At 42.9% G+C, this 23958-nt stretch overlaps 2 protein-coding genes across 2 annotated transcripts; one reads left to right on the forward strand and one right to left on the reverse strand.

The window, feature by feature from the left end:
* The first annotated feature begins 3930 nt into the window (after nucleotides 1–3930).
* LOC144059657 (insulin-like growth factor-binding protein 5) lies at nucleotides 3931–15273 on the forward strand. The gene is made up of 4 exons (XM_077578902.1): nucleotides 3931–4895; nucleotides 8516–8688; nucleotides 9664–9783; nucleotides 9862–15273. Exons 1-4 carry the CDS (start codon nucleotides 4523–4525, stop codon nucleotides 9997–9999), a joined length of 804 nt encoding a protein of 267 aa, XP_077435028.1. The 5' UTR covers nucleotides 3931–4522; the 3' UTR covers nucleotides 10000–15273.
* A 421-nt stretch (nucleotides 15274–15694) lies between these two features.
* Nucleotides 15695–22150, reverse strand: igfbp2a (insulin-like growth factor binding protein 2a). Its single transcript, XM_077571598.1, has 4 exons — nucleotides 21734–22150; nucleotides 17497–17669; nucleotides 16553–16693; nucleotides 15695–15983 (listed from the first exon to the last, which is right to left on the reverse strand). Exons 1-4 carry the CDS (start codon nucleotides 22116–22118, stop codon nucleotides 15819–15821), a joined length of 864 nt encoding a protein of 287 aa, XP_077427724.1. The 5' UTR covers nucleotides 22119–22150; the 3' UTR covers nucleotides 15695–15818.
* Between the last annotated feature and the right edge of the window lie 1808 nt (nucleotides 22151–23958).

Raw genomic sequence — 23958 nt, forward strand, 5'->3', positions numbered from 1 at the left:
GAGCCCAGCGTGTCTCGTGTTTGACGTCATGTGACGCCGTTTACCGCTCTGTACTGCCCGTTCCATTAAAGCATTTTCTTTTTCTTTTTTAAACGACCACATGTAGGCTATTTGACTACGGTCGGGCAATTTGCCATTTCCGGTTACGCATGTGAAGCGCTGACGTGGCAGCGAGACTGGCAAGTCACGTCAACTGTATTTGCGGTCGAACATGAGCGGAACCGACAACGTTTGACTGGTGAGCACGCGAGGAAGCAGAAGGCCGACCTGCAAAGTGATTGGATCTTGACAGCGCGGCTGCATTTGGTTTTTGCACCAGTTGACGTCACGGACAGTCCAAAAAAGTGTTTGGAGCTGATCGGACTGAGACGCATCCTGTCCAAATGGGATATGAAAGTGTGTTTTGTGTGAAATCGGATTTCATGTGCTACAAACGAGCCTTCCACTTTCAATCCAAAAATGAGATTTGGGCTGCCAGTCGGAACGCAGCCTTAGCTTTTGTCTGTTCAAATTCCATTACAAGTTACTTTGACAGAACTATGCTGTGATTTTTGTGCTACCCTGGTATTCACATTCACGACATGAAGTCTGCTCGCCAGAGATTGAGCTGCACTGTATTTGTTTACAGAGTAGCAAGTGTGGCTAAATAGTGAAGCCGTTGCACTTACTTTTTTTTATATGACAATATGTTCTGTACCCAAAAATGAATCCAAATGCTTCACTGGTGTATCCCCTTGTTTGTTCTTATCATGGATCTCTTCTGAACCGGCTCAGATTGTCTTCAACCAATGTTTTGCAAACAGATTCCTCAAAGTCATTTGGAATAATTCTTTGCTTTCCGAGAATAGCAGTGAACTGAATTCAGCTCAGTGGCCTAGTAGAGCGTCTGCCCTGAGACTGGGAGGTTGTGGGTTCAATTCCCGGCTGGAATTGGGGGGAGGTAGATCACCAAATGATTCCTGAGCGTGGTTCCTGCTGCTGCTCACCACTCCCTCAGGGGATGGCTCATAATGTGGAGAAAGAATTCCCCCCCACTTAGGTTGGTGTGACAATCAGTGGTACTTTAATTCAACATCTGGACTCAACAAATGACCTGTAGCGACACAGATGTGCAGAAATGATTTGCAACGATCTGTCATATAATGTAGCGTTCGCTGTACAGTTGTGGGAAAAAGTCCGACCCCCCCCTGCCGGAGTAACATCTTCCCAATCCGGAGCGTCGCTGGCTGCAGTTCGTTGCTTTGTCGCCAGATCGTTACACGTCAACAGTGACTTTGCTTGTATGTTTCCATCAGTGACACACATGTAGCAACTGCTGTTGTTGGTAGCATGAAGCTTATCTCCTCCGAGAATGTCATTTTCATAGAGAGCACAAAAATGTCTGCTTAAGCGCCATTCGTCACGCTCAGCAGGTGCAAGCGCACATTGGCTTCCTTGCGAATGTCATGCTAGCGAGCGCGCTTGCTGGGAAGCAAACGCGCCAGCGCCATCTGCACGTCACACTCAACTTGGATTTCACGTTGATTGGCGCTCATTAAAGGATGCGACACGCCGGCTGCATCCTTCATCGGCGGGAAGCTGGGCCAGCCGTGTGGCGTGCTGATGGATGTGGAAGGACACGCGGGGCAAGAAGTCGTAACGGTTAGCATTAACATTGAGTGACTGTGTAGATCTCTTTCAAAGAAATTGAATGTACAGATGGGACACCAGATTGCAACTCGCACCTCAAAGCGCGTCCAGCATCCAGATTTGGTCTTTTTCAGGCGGACTCTCGGAGCTCCACAAGCACGACAGCTGCAGCGTCCTTTGGCGCTCGGCAAAGTAGGTCAGGGCGCGAAAGCCGAGCCTCGGAGAGACACCGACAAACAATAGCTCTTTGACTGCCAAAAACGTTAAATAACGTTTAGTAAAATCCTAGTGAGGAGTGCCAAAGACGTTAAAAGACGTTTGTTTCAAAACAGAGATGAAACTAACCATTTTCTATTGTTGATTACTGAAAAACGGAATAAGGTAGAAACAAACTTTTTTTTCTGATGAAAGATGAGAGTCCAATCTTTCATTTGGTAGTATGTGTGTTTCCATAGTCCAAACACATAATTTTCTGTGGACCTTAAAAGATCAGTCAAAATGCTTTAAATCGGCTGGCACCCACGGCATCCCTTTTCTGAAAACGTCTGGCAGTCAAAGAGATAAGAGACAAACCTTGATGGCAGCACAATCAGCAAATGACGTTCATGACAAACAAGACTTTTCTCTTTGCACTCCGAGACTAAAAGACAGAAATAAAAGGCCAGCGTGACAGATGACTCCAAATGTGGGAAATATTTGGCACAGAGGGAAAATTGAACAAAACGATTTGGTATTTTGAAGATTTTGTCTTCAGCGCTCTAATCTGTTGTCCTTCGTCAATGTTGGCTCACTTCAGAATTTTCTTGCACCAGCGGCTTTGATTTACTGGCGTCTCCGTGCTTTTCTCCGTATTGTGAGGATTCGTGCAAGTGTGCCGACCCGTCGCATGTTGCTGCAGTGGAAGGCCATCGAACCCGCAGGCCGGCGAGCGCTGAGTGTCGGCGAGCAGCGTGGCTCAACTGCAGGGAAAAGTCTTTGATACTTCCCTTCTGCTTTTGCTCAGGCAGATTATTGGATGCCAAAGGAGGGGGAGGGGGAGCGGGGGGGGGGGGTCCATGCATAGTCATTTACATTTCCAATGTCAGCCATTAAAGGCTATCACAGCACCTTTTTTTAATGTGTTTGCTGGTATCGACTGCTCTCACATGAACCGCATTGTTTGGAAGGCGACCGAGCACGCAGCTCCGACTGTGTATCGCTCGTAGCAGCTGGAATCTTCGTAACTCCAAGACCAAAAACAATGTTTTTCGTCTCCTTTTGGATCGAAGTAAACAGTATCGGTGGCAAAGCTCAGGTGGTAGAGTCTCCCGAGCTAATGGTTGTGAGTTTGTTCGTCAACCCTTGTTAACTTTTTTAGTTTCCAAATGAGTGAAGTTTAGTCAAAATCACTCCTTGAAATTTTACTTTGAATTTTTTTTAAAAGGTTTTGTTACGATTTGTTTATCATGCTCGGGTTTGTTGTTTTGTCTTTGTCTTAGATTTTGTTTGCACCTGTGCTCATCCACGTTCCCTCGCGTCATCCAATCATCTCCGCCAGCCAAGTGTGTCTTGTCCAGGTGTCTCTCGTTGTCTTGTCCGTTGGCTCGTATTTAATTTCCTGGTTTTGTTCAGTCTTTATTGGATCATTGTTGCTGTCACCGCTCTTGTGTTTTGTTGCTACTTTGATTTTTGGTCTTTTCAGAACTTTGTCGGTTTTGTTGATTTAGAGTTTTACCCGACACCCCTGTGAGTGTTTTTTGCTAACTAATTTGTGTTCAATATTCCATGCATCCCTGCCGTGCTTGTCCTGCCTCCCTGCGTTTGGGTCCTTCCTCACCAGCTCACCGTGACGTTTTTTGTTGTTTTTTTGGTTTTGTTTATGGGATAGGCAAATTCTCTCCTACACACTAAAACACTTTGAGTAAAATTTACTCGGAATATTTTGTTCTCTTCCACGTGTAAACTTGACTGTTTAGAGTGTGACCAAATGGACTGTTTAGAGTAAATTGAATCTACAGAATTTATGTTTTTTATCACAATGCTAATATAGGCTACCAAGCCACCAGTTATAAATCCAAAAAGAGCATCCACGGGGTAAGAAAATCATCATAATTCAAGTCCTTGTGTGTTAAAAATGAACTTGTTTTTACACGTGTAGGCTCTGCCTATTGATGCCAAAAAGAACATGTGAAGAGAGATTGCTGCAGTGAAACTTGACCTATGCTGAGGAATTAAAGCTTTTAAAGGTCAGTTTCTGTTCCGGGGCCGAATGATGAGCACGAACACAGAGATGTGCTTATTGGTCGTATGACTCGCATCTCACTGGACAAGTGAGCCTGCAAACCGGATCTGGACATTTGTGTGAGAGCAAAACATCAACGCGATTCATGTTCAAGCGGAAATACCGGCCCCAAAATATGTCTATTGAAAAGACTGCTTTTCTTGATATTCTCGTTTGCATGCTTGCTCTTCCCTGTTAAACTTGAGCGAAATGGGTCGCGGTCCTACTGAGGAGGCTTGAGTCGCATCACCGTCTCCTACGTGAAGGCATGCCAGAACCCGCCCTGCAGAATCAGCATCACAGCGCGCACGCTTGACAAGCGCGCCTCCCCCTCCGCGCAGCCTGCTTTGACATCCCCATCGTTCGAGGCTTCAGCCACAGATTACACATTCTGCTCACACGAAGGCAGAAAGGAGCGACAGACGCGCTCTTGCTCGCGTGGAGACGACAGCTTTGGCGCGCGATCGGAAGAGGAGGAGAGAGAGCAACGCTGCGGGTGGACCTATCCGTGCACGTTACGCCGTTTTTTGCGCCCGCAAAGTTGAAGCACAAGAAGCGACCAAGTGGACTCGTTCGTCTGCGGTGACGGCCATTCGCGCACCTGTGGACGCACCGGATGCTCGGACAGTCTTGATGGGATTCCAAGTGCTCGTCGTCCCGCGTGCCATGCTCCTGGGCGCCCCCCTCCTCGTCCTGCTGCTCCCCCTGCTGTGCGTCACGCGCTGCGCCTCCTCGTACGTGCCTTGCGAGCCGTGCGAGCAGAAGGCCCGCTCCATGTGCCCGCCGGTGCCGGCGAGCTGCCAGGCGGTGAAGGAGCCCGGCTGCGGCTGCTGCCTGACGTGCGCGCTCGAGGACGGCCATTCGTGCGGCGTGTACACCGGGCCGTGCACGCGCGGGCTGCGATGCCTCCCCAAAAACGGCGAGGAGAAGCCTCTGCACGCCCTCCTGCACGGCCGGGGGGTGTGCAGGAACGAGAAGTCCTACAAGCTGATGCATCCTTCCAAAGGTAGGCCCGGCCGCGCGGTGCCTGCGTGCGTGCGGTGCGTGCGTGCGTGCGTGCGTGCCCGCCGTCATCTCGGTTGCGTGCTTTTTAAAGCTCCCTCTGCAGCAATAGTTCTTATAATTATCTCACCACCAACAGACCAATTAGGGCAAAAAAAAGCAAAGAGTTATATTGCGATGCCACACAAAAACACAAAGTAGATGTAGTAATAATAATAATAATAATGACCACTTCTCGATGTACTCATAAATTGTGAAAAATGTTCGTGGCAGGAAGCTATATGATTGATTCTGTTGTGTGTCTGTTGGACAGGTTTATGTCTTCAGCACTCTCAAAAGCAGTTAGGTTAAATAACCCAATTTTCTGGGTTCTTTTTGTACAAAACAACCCAACAACGCAAATTTGGACAACCCAGAAAATTGGGTTGACAATCCAATTTTGTTTTTGTTTTTTTAGGCTGTCAGGTTGTTTTTATACAAAATGACCAAATTCTTTGCAGTAGTGGATTGGTCCATTTTTTACCCAAAATGTTTTTGTTTTTGAGTGTGCCATAATGGGAAAGCTCTGAATTGTTCTGGCACAGATGATCAAAGACGTGTGATTTGTTATGAATAAATAATAATTGGCAGACAAAATGAAGTCAAATCGGACAATTTTGCAGGCACCCACGATGGCCTCTCTTACCACGCGCTCGGTGCACAGTTTAAATTGGCTCACGTGAACTTCCTCCCACAGTCGGTTGATAATATATGCTTTGGGTATAATGGATGGTCACATCCCAATACTCCTCCTTTATTCAGCGGAAGATAATGACTCCAGGTGTTGACCCTTTAAAGATATAGCCTAACATCTGTCATTACCAGAGCATATGCTTCTAAACCCCCCCCCCAAAAAAAATAAAATAAAAATCCCATTGGCCGATGGCCCTACCACCGCGCCCAACGTGCCCCCTCCCATGCAGTCAACTCAACAATGGGTGCCAATCACCCTGTCGTGTTTGTTGTATGTGTGTGTTGCCTGTTGGGTGGGGTTGGCGATCAGCTGCTGACCCACATGAGACAAATTACAGGTGGGAACCAAATTACAGGTGGGACCCTGCGAGGATCCTGGTTGGCTCGGAGACGTGACATGGAGTCACCGTGTGCGCACGGCGAGCTTTTTTTGATTCCATCTTCTTCACTTTCTTGCCTTTCTTATCCACGCACCTTTTATTACGTATTACTTTTTATGTCTCATGTTTCTCCATTCTCTCCTATGTTTATGTGTCTTTTCCATTTTTTTTCTGACGGGATTAAATGAGTTTGCGTGGATGTGTTTGTGGATGACGTCACATTGGCCGCAGGCCCAGAAATATGAGCAACGATTTTATTCAACAAGATTGAATTGCAGGTGTTTAATGCAACATGGATGACATTTAATCCAAGCTCCGAGCAGAACGGGTTCACGCCACCTTTTGTTCTTTTGTTGCTGCTCTGGTTGAAAGGGGCTGCTTGACACTTGATCATTCAATGGCCTGTCAAATGTACACTTTGATTTCTTGTTCAAACAGGATGATGTCATATTTCAGATCCAGGATCAGGGCCACAATTTTTCATCAGTTTTATTTGTGAGCCTCATAGGAACACACACTTCCTAACCGGACAAAAATGCCATTATTGATATGGACATAAACGTGTGCTCCTAATATATTTCAATTTTCATAATACATTTCTCAAAGCATATACTATATAACAGATCCACTATCCGAACCCAACATCAAAGGGTTTGAAGCAAACAACAAATACACCACATACAGTGTATTTTTTCCCCTTAGTTCTCTTTTACATAAAAACAATTCAAGGATGGCTCAAAACAGTTGAACAGCAAAACCGACATGAAATGCAAGAACTCATTTTGTGCAGTTTCCTCATAGAAATCAACTCACCCAAAATGATCATAATAGTGAGGTGCTATGTTTGTCCTGCATATCAATCCAAATTCAGAAAAAAAATATTTGACCTACTCACGTTGTGTTATAGGGCAGTATAAAACCCTGTGCAAGTGCAACTAAGCCATCTAGTGGTGAATGTTGATATTACAACTAAAAATTACAGTTGATGCATTATTCACAGATTATTTATAATACACATTTTTATTTTTTGCTGGAATTTTTTTTCCCGTTAACATTTTTTGGTGCAAAACATAGATTTGATGTGTTTTTAAAGAATTTTTGGGGATCGTAAAGTATTTTTAGTTTTTCAATAATAATCATAATAATAATAATCAAGGGGCCACTCCGAGTGCGGTCATGGGCCGCATGCAGTTGCCCATCCTGGTTGTGGATTGTATGTCAGTCGATTGATGGATCTGCACTTCATGCACTGCCAGCATCGCGTCTTTCTATCGTTGCTCTTTCAACTGTGGATCCAGTTGAGATGTTAAAATCTGTAGCAAGCAACTAATGCAAATAGGCCACATCATGAAAATATGAAATGGCCACAGCGAATGTGATGGCCACGATGCCGCAAAAACATTTTTCTCTGTTGCACGCACGCATCGAACACATTCCACACGAATGTTTGCGACCAACCGTGACAATTTAAACAAGAACGTGTAAAAGTTTGCAACGACATGATTCGTCAGCAGAGGCCAGATTGGATGAGGATTAGCGAGCAAAGACTTAATGGACATATAATGCGGATCGTGACGATTTATCTGATGTAATTTTTTTGTCCGTGTCAGCGGGAACCCGTTTCCGAGAAATCATTATGTGGACGGATGACATCACTGTGATGTACAGCATCGTCACTGGAAGAGCAGCTTTGGCGGGGTGGGGGGGCGGGGCGGGGCGGGCAATGACCTTGTTTCACCGCCCCGTTAGCTTAGTAGCTTAGCGAGCAGCCACATAAGGCCACGTAGCCTACCAATGAGATGGTGGAAATGCGTGACACAGCAACGGAAATGGGCCAGCAGTGGCTTAATGGGACAAGACATGTTGAGGTCGTCTATAGGCTCGTAGCCGCTCGTGTTCTATGCGGCATCGTCAAGCGTGGGGGGGGCAAGCTAATAGGGCAGAGGTTTGTGCGACTCTCACATTTGATAACCGGAGTGGAGTTTGGTTTGCTCTTTAAAGCAGAAGTCAACGCCCCAAAAAATCTTGCCAATAATATATTCTATGCAGCCCCACTAGTCTAATTCCGGTTAATATTACATGAGTGGAATATGAGTTAAGCAGCAAAATCCAGCAGTTTGGATCTATATCAGGAGGCGGATTTTGCCACTTGCTGTTGAGTGAAAATGCCATCACAGTTGCTCAGGTAACAACCAATCACAGCGCGGCCTCGGAAACCCGGTGAGCTGTGATTGGTCATGAGCAACAAGCAAGCAAGTGGCAAAATGGCCGCCCCGAGATGGATTTTGCTGCATAACTCATATTGCGCAAATGTAATATTCATCCGAATGTCATGTTTAGACTGGTGAGGTCACATCTAACATATTATTGTCAAGAAATGTTGAAGGTTGACTTCCACTTTAGGACGAGCATTTTAGCAGGTTTTCCCAAAATACGTATTTCTTCACGGTTTTGCGGCCTCTTGGTGGACTATTGCGATCAGAATCTGATGTTGTCTTTGTCCCTGTCCCAGAGTCCACGCTGCCCCAAAGCAAGGTGCCCATTTACGGACGGGACCACATTAGCAGTCGAAAGGCGCAGGCGATGAAGCAGGCCAAGGAGCGCAAAAAGCAGCTGGCCAGGGTGGGACCCAACAGCAACTTGAACTTCCCTCTGCACGGCCTGGAGAAATTGGAACCCGAGTTTGTACGTGATCACTCGCCATTGTGCTCCTGGCTTTGTTTTGTCACACTCATAAAATGGTATTTTTTTTAAGAAAAGATGAAAAAATGAACCAAATACTGATTTTATTATATGTATTGATCATTTCATGTCATGTTTGACTAAGGCTGTGGCCGATTTTAGCAAGATGGTTAGCATCCTGAGGCATTTTTTGTGGGGGGGGGGGGGGCACAATATAGTGTAGGCCATTATTTTAAGAGGGGGACAATTTGTGTTTAACTCCAATTAGTTGTGATAAAGTAGCCTACATCTCCTCCATTCACACATTGAGTAGCTATACCCAAATGACAATCATCTTTCCCACTCAACTTTTTTTTTTTCCTCCAAATCTATTATTTTGCTATCAAAAGTGGTTTGATGTTGGAAAAATCCAGAAGTTGCAACATCCAGAAGAAAAGTCATTATTCCAGGAAAAGTTTAGCTCATTGAATTTATTTCTATACAGAGCACAAATTGAGTCAGCAGTCCGCATTTTTACAGACATTTAATGTCATTTTAGAGCGCCCCCTTTAGATTTGAGCCAATAATTAAATGTATTGGTGCCATAAGTAAGACTATTGATCTGTCTCTTTCTGGAATAAGTGTACAAAAGTGAAATCACAAATGACGGATTCCTCGGTTTGTGATTTTGCATGACCTCTTTCTGAACTCGGTTGGGGTCACGCTGTCCGTTTTGGTCCAAGGCATGTTTATTTTTCTCACAGGGCCAGCTTATATTTCAATCAAAAGAGTTTGGGATACTTTTTTCTTTTTGATGCAAGCATGTCATTACATTCACTAATTCAAATGATACAGTAAAAGGCACAAATATTTGCAAAAGTATCAAATAAGTCAGCACAACTTTTGCACAAAAAAAAAGTAGAATTTGGGACCCGAGTGTTTAAATGTTGACGTCAGTGCAAATACACGCAAACATGCGCTCCCCTACATTATATGCAGGGGCCCTGCAGGAGACGTCTGGATCACCTCATTCAAAGCATGAAGGACACATCTCGGGTCTTGGCTCTGTCTTTGTACATCCCCAACTGTGACAAAAAAGGTTTCTTCAAACGCAAACAGGTACGCCGGCGCCTTCCTCGTCCCGCTTTTGCGAGTTCCCTTCAAACGAGCCTTCAGCCGTCACGTCTCCGCCCGCAGTGCAAGCCCTCCCGCGGGCGCAGGAGGGGGATCTGCTGGTGCGTGGATCGCTTCGGGGCCAAGATACCTGGCATCAACTACGCCGGAGGGGACTTGCAGTGCAAAGACTTGGACAGCAGCAGCAACAGGAACGAGTGAGCGCCAACGGGCGGTCTCATTTGTCGCCGCGTGGTCGCGACGGACGAGTCGTAAGGAAAGCTGAAACGCTCGCTCGTAGGTTGTACAACTGTGGTTTCGTGTGTGTGTATCGACACGCAAGGATAGAACACAAAATGTTAATTCTGCTCAAACATATACTTAGAATTAGCCACATCAGAGATAAGGATCATTTTGCAGAAGTTTCTTGTTTGTTTTTTTCAGAGCTTTAAAATGCAGGTGCATCTCAATAACTTTGAAAATCTTAGTGAGAAAATGTCTTTCCTAATTCCACGTTCAATTGAAAAGTGAAACTCATGTCTGCATCTTTTAAATTACAACAGATTCACATTCAAATCTGTGTAGATTTACTTTAATACAGTGTCATGAATTTTATTTATTTTATTAGTGATTATAGCTAATAACTAACAAAAAAAAAAAAACACCATCTCCAAATATTTGAATATTACATATTATAAATCAAAATGTGCTTGATCTAGAAATGACCCAACAGTCAAGTCAGCAGTCTTCTCCATGATGAGCGAAATCAGACTTTTTAAAGGCTTTAAAGGTCATTTCAAGGGACTTTGCAGATCATGGATGCATGGATGTGTAATACGCCATCTAGTGGTCAGTGAGTCATTCATTCATTTAAAAAGGCCATTATTGATTTCTATAGTATGCCAAAAATGTTCTATCACATTTTCGTGCATTTTTTCATATCATCGTGGGTCTAGTAATATCTCATTATATTACCGCTACGGCCCACGATGTTCGTGGACGTTTGTGTTTTGTGTGTGTGTGTGTTTTGGGTGTGGACGGTGTGAGCGCTCCTCCCTGATTGGTGGACCATTTCCATGACTCGGTTCACCAATCAGGGTCGGGGAGGAGCGCTGATTGCCTCTTTGGGTTCAGGTGCGGGACCAGCTGTGGTCATGAGTGGCCGCAGCTTCGGCCCCGTCCAGACGGAAGCAAAGGTTGGGTTTGGTTCCTCAAACAAATCTGGTCCACACAGAAGCATTTCAAGACTTGCGTGTGTCCAAAAGAAGACGCTGAGGACGTTTCACGGCTGTAATGTAGATGCCAAGACTGGGGTGGCGCTGTAGGGCAGCCACAGGGAGTTAACGGAAAGCCAAGAAGACGAACACTTTATTGCAATCTACAGAACAAACATGGCTCTCCGCCATTGTTGTTGACAAACTGACAGTCATGTGAGAATTGGCGCATACGTCATCAATCTGCGACAACGCGTCGTCACGGAGCTGCGACCGTTACGTCATTGCCGGAGGAGTCTCTTGCATGTGGTGTCCAGACGGACGCGTTTTGAAATCTGTCCACTCTGGAACCCGCTTTCAAAAGTCATCGCTTTTCAAGCTCCGAAAACGGGCCGTCGTGTGGATGAACTGACTAAACGGTAAGAAACTTGCGAGGATACATTGAAACGGGCTTTGGTGTGGACGGGGCCTTAAAAGGCTGGTGGTCGGGTCGGGAGCGGGTCTGGCTTTGGGTCTTTGTCTCCATTTCGTTTGTTCCTTAGTTTATTTGTTTAGTTTGCCACCCTCTATACCTCTTTTGTTTCGTCCGACTGTCTTTAGTGAAGTGCGCCGTTCGCCACCGTTGGTTTCCTGTTTGTTTCATCATCCACGATTGATTCGAGTGTTCGCCATAACAACTATGGGTTGAATTCTACAGTCAGTATTTCCTTGGTTTGTTGTAGGCTCCATTTGGTTTAGTTTCTGTGTTTGGAGATATCGTGTTCCGTCATGTGTTGTCGTGTGCCACCCGCTCCCCCGACATCAATCGCGTGCCACCTGGCACGTAACAATGACATAAGTGGCCTCAGTCCCGACAGGAGGCCGACATCGTTTCACCGCCATCTTGCTGCTAGGGATACCGCCATGACAGTTTTGCAAACCTACTTTGTCGCGGTGGTGCTTGTAATACCGGGTTGACCGCCACTTACTACCTTACCTTACAACTGGGATGCCGCGATTCAGGCTGGCGCCGCTAAGAGCGGCGAGTTGGAGAAGCTAGTAAAAGTTGCTCCGGCCGAATCTGGCTCGCTCTATCTTTCGGTGTCGCTCGCCAGGCTTCACACCGGTTGGCAAGTCGCCATCGCTCGCTGAGATGCTGGTTCGCTCGTACAAAATAAAAAAAAATGGTGATTGATCTCTCTGAGTCAACATAATGCGCTTCAGCTGCATTCTATGATACAGCACCATCTAGTGGTCAACTTTTACACACAGTCACTTTAAGTGAGTGGTCGGAAACCCTGGACCTCCAGAGCCGCTGTCCTGCCTGTTTTCCATGTCTCCCTCTACCAACACACCTTATTCGTGAACAAGATCGTTATCAGGCTTCTAGAGGGCTTGCTGATGAGCTGATCATTTGAGTCAGCTGTGATGGAGGAGGGAGACATGGAACAGTGCTTTCCCTTTTCCTGCTTTAAGTACTCAAATGACAAGAGTTTCGCTCAATATGTATATATATATGTGTATGTATGTATATATGCGTATACTGTATGTATGTATGTGTGCGCATATATGTGTGCATGCGTATGTATGTATGTGTGCATATATATGCGTGTGTGTGTGTTTTTAAATTTTTTTAACAGTTTTCTGATTTCATGGACAACAATACTCAAGTTCATGTTTTTATTAGCTGTAAGCCATAATCATTGCAATTAAAAGTTGCCCTTGTTTAATGAATGTAAAGAATGAGTTTCACTTTCTGAATTGAACACCTGAAATGAAATACACCATTAAATATTCAAATTGATCGAGATGCACAGAAATATATAGATAGAAATATGTGCCAGTTTATTTGACTTCTTATAATGTGATTTGGAGCAGCCATGAAATGTGTTGCATATTTTGAGTGACTCGGGTGGAGCAGTGGGCAACTTCTCCTCGATGTGCTCGCCATGAGCAAAAGTAAGAGGGATGAGTTCATTCTATCACGTCTTTATGTTGGGCATTAAATGTGTTTTTGGGGTTGTTGTACTTGCCTCCTACATTCGCAGGAGGAGAGCTGACTGTCCACCTTATTAGAAATAAATGCAGAGAGATGTTATTGCCAAATAAATCAATAAAAAATGAAAGAGTAAAATGCTGATTAATACATCATAGTGTGTCATAGAAATGTTTAGATGCCATGTGGGAATCTGATTGGATGCTGTATAGAAGTTATTTTCTGTTAACGATGGCTGTTCTAATGGAGCACATCATGTGACCACAAGCTGATGAGATCCTGTACGACGGTTGTACGAGAAACTCTGCAAGCAACGACCACAATAAGAAGCACATTGCGAAATAAATGAATACTTTTCTGACTATCAATCGGAAATGGGCATTATCTTTACAAAGGTGACATTTTTCATCCAGCTCTTGTGCCTGATGTCATTAGAGTGTCCGCATGGTTTTTACTGATATTGTTGTAATTGAGAATTATTATTTTTGAGCTGGGAAAATGATCCCCCATCCCAAATGAGTGAACTTGTTGAGCAATTGCTTGACTATCATTGACGTAGGCCTGCTTGATTATGAAGAAATTATTCATCACGATTCATTTGGTAAGAATTGAAATCACGATTCGGACCATCGTTTTGTTTTTTGGCACAAAACAAGAAAATGTTTAAACGTAAAAAATATGAATACAAATACATTTCTTTGAAACACTATAATTGTGCAAGTTCCATGTAGACAAAACAAGATTTATCAAATTAGTTATTTGAAAATTCAAAAAAAAAAAAAGGTACAAATATGTACATTTAAAAACTCAAAATTAGTATTCCATTTAGTAACTGTGGATTGTAATCATTGTAATTGAATTTTGATGAATTGCCTTACAGTGATGAACAAAACAAGTAGAAGAAACATTAGAGCGCAGGCGTCCGATGCAAGACTGACATTTTATATGACAATTATACATTGAATTGATCTCAAAGTCGTTAGCGTCTGCCTGAGGGAAACCGTAGCTAAAATGACGAAAGGAGTTTCAGTCTACTGCATATGTTTCGTCGTTAAATAAAAGTGAAGTCCTTTTTTTTTTTTTAAACTTCTCAGTGAATGTGTGTCCAGTATGTTTTTATGTTCCTGTTCGTGTGCGTGTGTACGTGCCCTTCCAGAAAAGCTCCCTGAAATCTTTTGCACGCAAATGATATGTAAAGGCTGTGTGGTCTGTATTGGTCCAATCCACGTGGGCGGTCGCAAATTGGCTTGACTGCACGTGCCCGGTCGCCGACTTGCAGGGGAAAAAGTGCCTTTGGCCACATGCCATTTTCAATTGCAATTTGCATCTGCGGCTTGCGTGCTGCGTCTGCTAGATGAGTCCAACGCGGATGTTGACGCGTGGCCAACTCGCCCCCCCCCCCCTCCCCCATACCCTTCCTCCTGTTTAGTTTATGATGAGTGACATGTGTCCTGCCTTGCTAAAGTCAAATGATGTGGCAAATTGAATAAAAATGGGGGCGACTACGATGTGAACACTTGTCCAATATTTATCACGTGTGTTGTTGATGTACTCAGGTTTTGTAAAACAAATCACTCTTTAAATAAAGATCCTGTACTCTGGAAAAGCATTTTTTAGGTGGCTTTTGAACTTTTGATTGTATAATCAGAAAGTTATTTTTTATGCTTTTCAAGATGTCGTACCCTCACCAATATTTGTCAAGCTAGACATTGACATGTATTTTAAAGTAGCACATACTGTAGCTTTTCTTGGCCTGTAGCTTGATGCTAACAAACGACGCCAAATGCCATAGACTGGCAAACCAATAGGTGAGCATTGGTGTGTGAAGACATTTAACATTTTCAATTTATATTTTTACTGTTTATGAATTTACTTATAAACATATATTGGAATATAACTGTGTATTGTAATGAATATAACTGTGATGATGTTGTTGTGAAGTATATTGGAACTTTTTCACTCCCTGCCAGCTGGTGAGATAGGAATGTGATGGGAGTAAAGTTCTCAAGTTCTCATGTAGATAACACTGTTGGGTTGAGGGAGTCTAGGTCTCATGGCATTACCTGTCTAATCATATATTTCCGGCTTGGACGGGGAACTGAAGTAAACATGTGAGTAAATCACTTGTCTGTCTATTATAATTACTAACCCTTTGTCCAGCCTCAGAGGAGGAGTATGCTTTTTTTCATCTATAAAGCGACTGTGTGTTTTCATATGGACACACTCGAGGCTTAACATAATCTTCGAATGTAAGCATTAAATCTTGTGTCTTTTAGGAGCTCCTAAAATAAACTCTTTGCAAAGAAGGCTTCTTCATCAGATCTCATTTTTCAATTATTGAACACGCAAAGATTACATTTAATATAGTAATCAAATAATACCTATATGTGTCACCCTTTAAGCAATCCTTATTTGATCATAAATGCTCAAGCAGCTCATCTAGACACAATAAAATAGTCCCAATCATGTTGAGCTAATATTACTGCAGCTTATTGAGGAGTTTTAATATGTCTGTAGTATACTGCCGCCAAGTGGCCAAGGTGCGCATACCATTCTTTACCTTCTATTTAATCACATCGTTGCTGTATGTTTTCATAAAGCACAATTTTATATTTTCATTTTACTGGGGCTAGATGATGATACAAGTGCTTTGAGATACAAGCATGGTCACACTAGTATCTCAATGCGCCATTGGATGGCTGACAGAAAATAAAAGCAAAGAAGCTCCTTGAATCTACAAATCTTTTTTTATTCTATGTTAAGTTTGACAATGTGCTCTCTGAGGCTTGCAAGTTGGCCTCACTTCCTCATTTGTGTTGTTGCTCGACAGTTCCTTTTTTGTGTTATTAGCATTATATCTGCTCCATGTTGGCCATGTCCAGCTCCAGCTCCAGCTCAGGAAGGTAGTGGCTGCAGTTGGGGTTGCCCCGCACAGTGGGGGCCGCTGGGATGGCTCGGCCGGTGTGGGGGCTCACGCACCAGCACTCGCCCCTCTGACCATAGAGAGACATCTTGCACTGGAATAATACAAGCAATTGTCTTACAATAGAAGAAATACATTACAAGTTCAACTAGATGGAAAAGGAAAAGGGGGGGAAAAAAGAGCCTCTGAAGATCTATAGACAATTTCGCTGTGATGTAAAAAGGTCGGAAGACTTCCATTTCAACAGAAAAATGTTTTTTTTTTTAAAAAATAGATGTGATTGAAGATATCTGTTGCGCTGATTAATGGCACGGATATTCTCTTTTGATGCTGAAAGGAAGAGCATGCAATAGAGCTCACGTTAGCTAGCAGACAATTATGTTTTCCAACACAAGTAAAAAACAATATTTTATTTATTTATTATCATTTGATTTATTTTCACACTATTTAATTATATTTTTTGATTAGCTAGTTTATCCTTTATTTTATTTTATTTCTTTGTACAACTATTAATGACATCCAGTTTTGTTCTCCCCACCCCCAATTCTGCTGGATTCATTTAAATATATTCTATTTTATGTTTGAAGTTAGTGCAGCCCATCACGTTTCTGCTACCCGGAAGTAGCATGGCACCCAAACATTATGAAACGGTTTATTCTTCACCTGTTTGAGGTTATACTGCCCTCTCCTGTCACAGTTTGGGATGTGCAGCGCATAAAGGTCCTCCAGGGGTCCTCGATTATCTCTGAAAGGCATCTTGGAGATCCTCTCCAGCACCTGGTCCAACTCCTGCTGACACGGAGTCTTAGACCCAAAACAAAGCACATCCGGGTGGGAAAGGAGGGTTGAGTGCAAGGCTATGCAAGAGATCGCCACAACATCTCACATTTGGCACTTCAAGTGGAACAGCCAAGAGAAATACTACAAAATAAAGGTAATACTGCGGTTTGGAATAAATTCATAGAACTTTATCAAACACATATAGCACTTTTTTATTGTGTTTTACTGCAGCAATCATGTATGTTTCTAATATTAATACGGCAAAAAACTGTCACACACATTTTTTTTCCAACTAAACTAATTAATAGTGGTCATACGCACTAAATGTTCAGACGTGGTGTAAAAATTAGAATTCAAAGTTGTAATTGCCACAATTTCTGCAGACAGAGAAGAGCAAGAAAAAAAAGACCATTTGTTGTACTTCCGTTACAATCCAATCTGAACATGTTTTACTTTTAATTATTTGTTGTACGTATATTATGTACATCAAAGATGGTCTAAATAGGATCTATTTTGAGTGCATAAATAATGAAATAAGAGGGTGAAAATAACAGCCGACAACACCCAGCTGCATTTCTAATTTACGTCACTGCCCAATGTTGACAATTACTGTATACATAACTTAACTAGTTAACTTTTCTGACCGTTAAGATGTTACTTCAAAATGTCAACAATTTAACTTATGTGGAAAATTGGTTTTGAAATATGGATGAATCCAGCTCCTTGGATTAGGTTCGACCTTAGACGTCCATGGATGAATATGCATACGTACAAATGTGGACCCGGTTGCCACCATTGCAGTCCAACATTTGCGGCGTTGTCCTCACCTGTCTGGGTCGCGTCGATTTCATCTCTTCCACCTTGTTGCTCTTCATCTTCGTCATCATCTCTTGGCGATGTTGTCGCACAGCGCTCTCCTTGGGTCCCATCCAGGTGCTCTCCTTGCTGGGTAAGCGGACGTCACTCAGGCCTGACTCGGACAGCAGTTCTATGGCCTCACCTGAAGGAGGACGGGAGAGGACTTTCTGTTCAATTCGGAGCTGGACTGGCCATTGGCGTCTTTGCCTCTTATTTATTGATTGAATTACCCCCCAAGTGACCAGCCTACAATTTAGAGCAGTGCTTCTTAACCTTACTGAAGGGTTCCATGTTTTATAGCAATAGAACACAATATCAATAGCAAAATCAGTCCAAATCCAGTCAAACAGCTGCGAATTCAGTGAAAATGGCTGCCAGTCAATGAGTTCATCCATAAAGAATCATTAAAAGCTTTGCAATTATTATCAGCAAAAGGCAAACTCCTCTGTTAGTAAAACATTTTGTTTAGGTCTAAAGTCTGGGCAGCCCCACACATGAGCGCACCATTTGTAAAGGCCAAAGGTCACAATCTCTTTCACTGTATGTGCACAGAGGAGCACAGCACTCCACCCCTCCTTCCCTTTATGGGGAGTTTTCAGGCCTCGGTGGGCTCGGATCAGCACTAAAAACAGAGGAGCAGGCCAACTGTCCAGTCTACTGCTTTCATTCATCCCGGGACAATGAGTTCCTTTCCAAAAGCGATCCATGATACATTCCCAGAATGCACAAAGGCCAGAGGTGACACGTCAAGATTCGGATCAGCAGAGCGAATACCGCCTCATTCAAAGCTCGGGTCAGGGTATGTCCACAAATACAATCAAAGACTTCAGGCACACTCGGATGGCTGATCTTTGGTCTGTGCAGACACAATTGGGGGCTTGAGTTGCTGCACAAAACAAGTTCCGTGTATAAATCCAAATGGAAAAACTAGAAAAGAGAAACAAATGAATGTGCGAGACTGTCCGTCAACCATGTTTTCAAGAACAGGGGTCACCAAAGTGGGCGCAAGGTCGTCCCCAAGGCCTGATTTTATTTGTGTTGAAGCAAAATGAAACATTTACTCTTACTTTGAAAATCAATGATAAACATTTTGTTGATAATTATGGACCAAACCAGAAACGGAATCTTAATTTATGTTTGCACATTTTCTGGACTGACAAATTCAAATAATGTCTTGTTTTTGAATAAAGGGACGGAAATTAAAACGTGTTTTTCTTCTTCTAATCAGATGAATTGATTCATTCCAACCCTATTTTAAAACCCCTTTTTAAAATTCCTCAAAACCTTTTTAAAATGTGGCCTCATTACAACATCAACACAATTGTAAAAGATGAAATCATTTCAGAAAGGTTAAATGCTCATCCACAGACTTGTTAAGAGAATCCATGAATGAAGTGTATCAAGAATGCTTGGATGGGTCCGCTTAGGGCAGAGGTGAGCAATCCGGGTCCTGGAGGGCCGGAGTCCTGCAGGTTTTGGAGGTTTCCCTCTTCCAACACAAGCTGATTCCAATCAGCAGGATCGTTATCGGGCTTATGCTGATGAGTTGATCATCCATCAGCTGTGTTGGAAAAGGGAAACCTGCAAAACCTGCAGGACTCCGGCCCTCGATGCCCACCTGTGGCTTCGGGCAACTGGGCAAGCCTTCTTCATCTTTCAGATTGAGACGACAACTTTAGCACCGCGCATTTAAGAAGCCTTCAAATGATGAGCACCGAGTTATTCCTGATGATGAGCACTTCCTCCCACATTCCAACATGATGCTGGTTTATCGACTGGCTGGCGACTGGCACGAGGTGGACCCAACCTCTCACTCAAAGTCATCGCAGCTCACCTGTGACCCAAACGGCGACAAGCGCTGGAGAAAATAGATCAAAAGATTCCGACAAGGACGGACGGACGGACGGACGGACGGACGGACGGGTGACGAGTTTTTCTGTTTCACGAGAAGCACAAGAAGATCGGAGGCAGACCTACTCTATGTGTAATTGTCATCTTGATTTGGGCGACGGGGGGTCTGTGTGGCACTGTTTTGAAAACGTGCGTGTTGGGTGGAGGATTATCTCTGGCCTATTTCAGTCGGTCAGGCTTCAACTGGACAGGAATGTCTCTTGTTAGCGAAGCATGTTATTTCAGATGGCACCGCTGTTTCTTTCCACTCTGGCTCTCATGTAATTGACATCGTTACCTCGTCCACATTGACAACTGTGGCCATCATGCAGATGTTACATTGTGTCCAACTCATGCTATGTTATATAGATACAAATTTGTGTCTGCTCCAACCCGGATACGAACCCTGGTTCCCCTCACACCAGTCTTTAACCACTGGACTACTGTTGACATGCTTGCAACAATTATTATTATTATTATTATACCAGGGTCTTGGGAATGCAGGAACCTCTCCCAGCTGTTATTATTATTATTATTATTATTATACAAGAGTCGTTGATTATTGTTATTATTATTATTATTATACAAGGGTTGTGGGCATGCTGGAACCTATCCCAGCTGTTATTAATATTATTATTATTATTATAAAAGGGTCGTTGATTATTGTTATTATTATTATACAAGGGTCGTGGGCATGCTGGAGCCTATCCCAGCTATTATTATTATTATTATTATTATTATTATTATTATTATTATACAAGGGTCATTGATTGTTGTTGTTGTTATTATTATTATTATTATTATTATTATTATTATACAAGGGTTGTGGGCATGCTGGAGCCTATCCCAGCTGTTATTAATATTATTATTATTATTATACAAGGGTCGTTGATTATTGTTATTATTATTATTATTATTATACAAGGGTCATGGGCATGCTGGAGCCTATCCCAGCTGTTATTATTATTATTATTATACAAGGGTCGTTGATTGTTGTTGTTGTTGTTATTATTATTATTATTATACAAGGGTTGTGGGCATGCTGGAGCCTATCCCAGCTGTTATTATTATTATTATTATTATTATACAAGGGTCGTTGATTGTTGTTGTTGTTGTTGTTGTTGTTGTTGTTATTATTATCATTATACAAGGGTTGTGGGCATGCTGGAGCCTATCCCAGCTGTTATTAATATTATTATTATTATTATACAAGGGTCGTTGATTATTGTTGTTATTATTATTATTATACAAGGGTCGTGGGCATGCTGGAGCCTATCCCAGCTGTTATTATTATTATTATTATTATTATACAAGGGTCGTTGATTGTTGTTGTTGTTATTATTATACAAGGGTTGTGGGCATGCTGGAGCCTATCCCAGCTGTTATTAATATTATTATTATTATTATTATATGCATGACAAAGTATTAAACACTTTCAGCAGCTGTCATTCATTCGCCAAAGGAGAAGATGTCGTGCTCATGTACAACAAGCAAAAGTGATGTGAGGCCTTTGGAAGCCTGATTCATGACCTTTGACCCAGCAATACTTGAGCCGGTTTGTGAAGGGTTGCTTCAAGGAGTAACTTAATCATGACTGCTGATTATCATCGGGGAAATGATCGTCTATAGCACTCCAGCACCAAAATCAACCTGTCATTCAGGCAACATGTTCAAAATTGTCCGGTTTCATTGAGGGCCTGAGAATGATCCATATAATGAGGCTGTTTACTTTCCCTCTTCACAGTGACCCGTCCTTGTACAAACACGAAGCACATGAGGCTCACTGGAGTCCTCCTGCACACACAGTCGGCCCATTTTCTAGGTAGAGCGCAGTGTATGCTTACTGCAGGTCAAAGCCTGAAGTCCATCTTTTCCAAACAATGCAACATTCCTCCCGCTGTCTCCCGGCTCTCTCCACTCCCTCAGAGAATCATCAACATCAACATTCGGATTTTTTTTACGATTTTTTTTTCCAAGCACCATCCAAGTATTGCAGCTGGTGAGAATTCAGGCCACTACCTTGGCTGGATGGGTTCAAGGGCTTTATATATGGGGGTGGAAGAGTGGAGGGCCTGCATGGGCGGGATTTGCTTTCTTCACACATGACCAGTGTGACATTAATATAATGAAAGTTGTCAATTAACAACAACAAGTGCCGTGTCCTTTTTAAATGCAAGCAGGACCACGTATTTGAAATAAAAGCATGCGTATGGTATAGTTTCGACTTTCAATTTCGAGTTGATAATTGTGTCTCAGCGCTATCCCTAACAACTTAGCCGAGTCGATGGTGAGAGGACCGGCAAAGGCGGGACTGACCGCTGGTCTGCTCCCGGTGCTCCTGGCTCGTGACGTCGGCGTCGACCGTGTGCCGGCACAGGCCCTGGCCCTGCACCAGTTGCTCCAGCGGAAGCTCCGAGTCTGGCGTCGGGTAGCATCGCAAGCCGGCGCCGCACCGCGCGGTGTACACGCCGCACGTCTCGCCCTCCTGCCGGGCGCACACCGGGCAGCAGCCGCAGCCGGGCTCGCGCACGATCTCCGCGCACGGCTGGCTGAGCGGCGGGCAGAGAGCCTGGCGCTCGGCGGTGCACGCCGGGCAGCGGAACACCATCTCGGCCAGCGAGGCGCCGGTGAGGGACGCGGCGAAGAGCAGCAGGCTGGAGAGCTTCAGCATTGTTATTTGCCTCCGCTTTTGTGGCATCATCGTTGGCTGCTGCTGCTGGAAGGAATTACCAAGTTTGGACGGGGAGTGGGGCGAGAGGGGGAGAGGGAGGGGACGGGGGGGGCTGCTCGCGCGTAAGCGAACAGGTGAACCATCTGCTGGGTCCTACAATTCTCAAAGTAGCTCTTGGATCATGTCAACTTTGAAACTATTTGCAAGGGAGATATTTTTGACAGCCGCGCCCTCACAATTCCAAGGCTAATTCAACATATCGACGAAGAATGCCATAAGAATTCAAACTTGCCTTCAGTACAGTATAGGCTATTTACTGAAAAAAGGAGAATAAAGTCTGGGTCTTTTTCTGGATAAAGTCAACAGTAAATGTAAAAGTCATTTGAATTGTTTAAAGGGATATGTTCATTCGTTTTAAAAATACGCTATTCATTTCAAGAGTATGTACAAAAATATGTTCTATCACCATACATTAAAAAAAAATATAGGCCTATATATAAAATCATAAGTATAGTCATCGCTAATTATATTACATACAGGAGGCTGACATGTTTTGCTGTCATCGTAATAGTTCACCACTAGATGGGAGACATTTCTACACACCGTCCCTTTAAATAAAATTGTCATGGTCTTAGATAATGACTCAATTAAAATGTACTACACAAAAGTGAAGTAAAAATTCTAGCCTACTTTATGTTGAAAATCAAACAGTTGATCATGCAAATGCACTGTAATGTACTTAAAAGTCAAGTACACTGTAATTAAAACAAATTAAATTCTTGACAATTTAAAAATATACTATGCATGAAAAGTAAAAATTGTACTGGAGTGTATATAAAAAAAAAGAAGTTGTAACAGGATGTATGCGTAGCTTCATTCTTGTATGCTTGATTGTAATTCATATTTTAAATGTTGTAAATTGTATTTGTATTTGTTGCAGTGATACTTTTGTGTACCACTAGACAGAGACTGCATACTACACTTCACTGCCCGAAAAAGTAGGGCAGTAGGCCTATTTTTGAACAAATATAGCTTTTGTTTTTTGGAGGGCGGGTGGAAAGGACTTTGTTCCGGTAAAAAATAAATAAAAAGGCATTTGTAATAATAATAATAGCAATAATAATAATAATAATAACAACAACAACAAACTTCACAATGATGGCAAATGTTATGCAATTATGTCAGATTTAAAAGACGACACATCATAATCATATCAGAGCTTTTAATTGGCCCAAAGCTAATTAGGGTTTTAAATTGATTTATTGTTTGTTTTATTGGTAAATTGATCCCAATATGTAGTGTAGGTACCAGTGTTCACATTATAAAATGATACAACATAATTGATTGCAATATGTTTTGTCCTCCTAAAGCTCGGGGACTCCTGCTTTAGAACCACTGCTTTAGCAAAATGGTGGTTGAAAGTTACATAACACCAACTTGGGGATTCTTGAAAATATATAATAGGTTAGAAATTACTACCGGTCTTCCCAAAAACAACAACAGCATCAGCTGACTACAAATCCACGATTCAGGCTTTTATTGTCATATAATATGACAGCATGCACTTGCTAAGAAAATAAATTTAAAAAAAAATCTCCTAAACATCCTCTATATTCATCCTTTTACATTTTAGGATTGTAACAAATGTGTTTAGGTGTATATATCAATATGAAGGGGACACATTGTCTCACAAAATATTGTTTTTCTACATAGAATAGAACTGAAGAGGGCACAGATAGCGGAAGGAGGCTGCGTTAGCATACATTGGCCTACTTTTGCCTCTTTTGTTTCACTAAGCGCAAGTTAATGTATCCCATTTCGAAGAATGCATTAACAATCACAGAATGTGGAAAATGGAATCCATGAAAAC

This window comes from Vanacampus margaritifer, chromosome 1 (assembly GCF_051991255.1).
Source record: "Vanacampus margaritifer isolate UIUO_Vmar chromosome 1, RoL_Vmar_1.0, whole genome shotgun sequence".
Classification (NCBI taxonomy): domain Eukaryota; kingdom Metazoa; phylum Chordata; class Actinopteri; order Syngnathiformes; family Syngnathidae; genus Vanacampus; species Vanacampus margaritifer.

Coding starts and splice junctions, on each gene's coding strand:
- LOC144059657 (XM_077578902.1), top strand. CDS start 4,523: ATGGGATTCCAAGTGCTCGTCGTCCCGCGTGCCATGCTCCTGGGCGCC. Junction 8,689..9,663: donor AGAAATTGGAACCCGAGTTT/GTACGTGATCAC, acceptor CATTATATGCAG/GGGCCCTGCAGGAGACGTCT. Junction 9,784..9,861: donor GTTTCTTCAAACGCAAACAG/GTACGCCGGCGC, acceptor CTCCGCCCGCAG/TGCAAGCCCTCCCGCGGGCG.
- igfbp2a (XM_077571598.1), bottom strand. CDS start 22,118: ATGATGCCACAAAAGCGGAGGCAAATAACAATGCTGAAGCTCTCCAGC. Junction 17,670..21,733: donor GCACCGGGAGCAGACCAGCG/GTCAGTCCCGCC, acceptor GTCCTCCTTCAG/GTGAGGCCATAGAACTGCTG. Junction 16,694..17,496: donor AATCGACGCGACCCAGACAG/GTGAGGACAACG, acceptor TTTGGGTCTAAG/ACTCCGTGTCAGCAGGAGTT.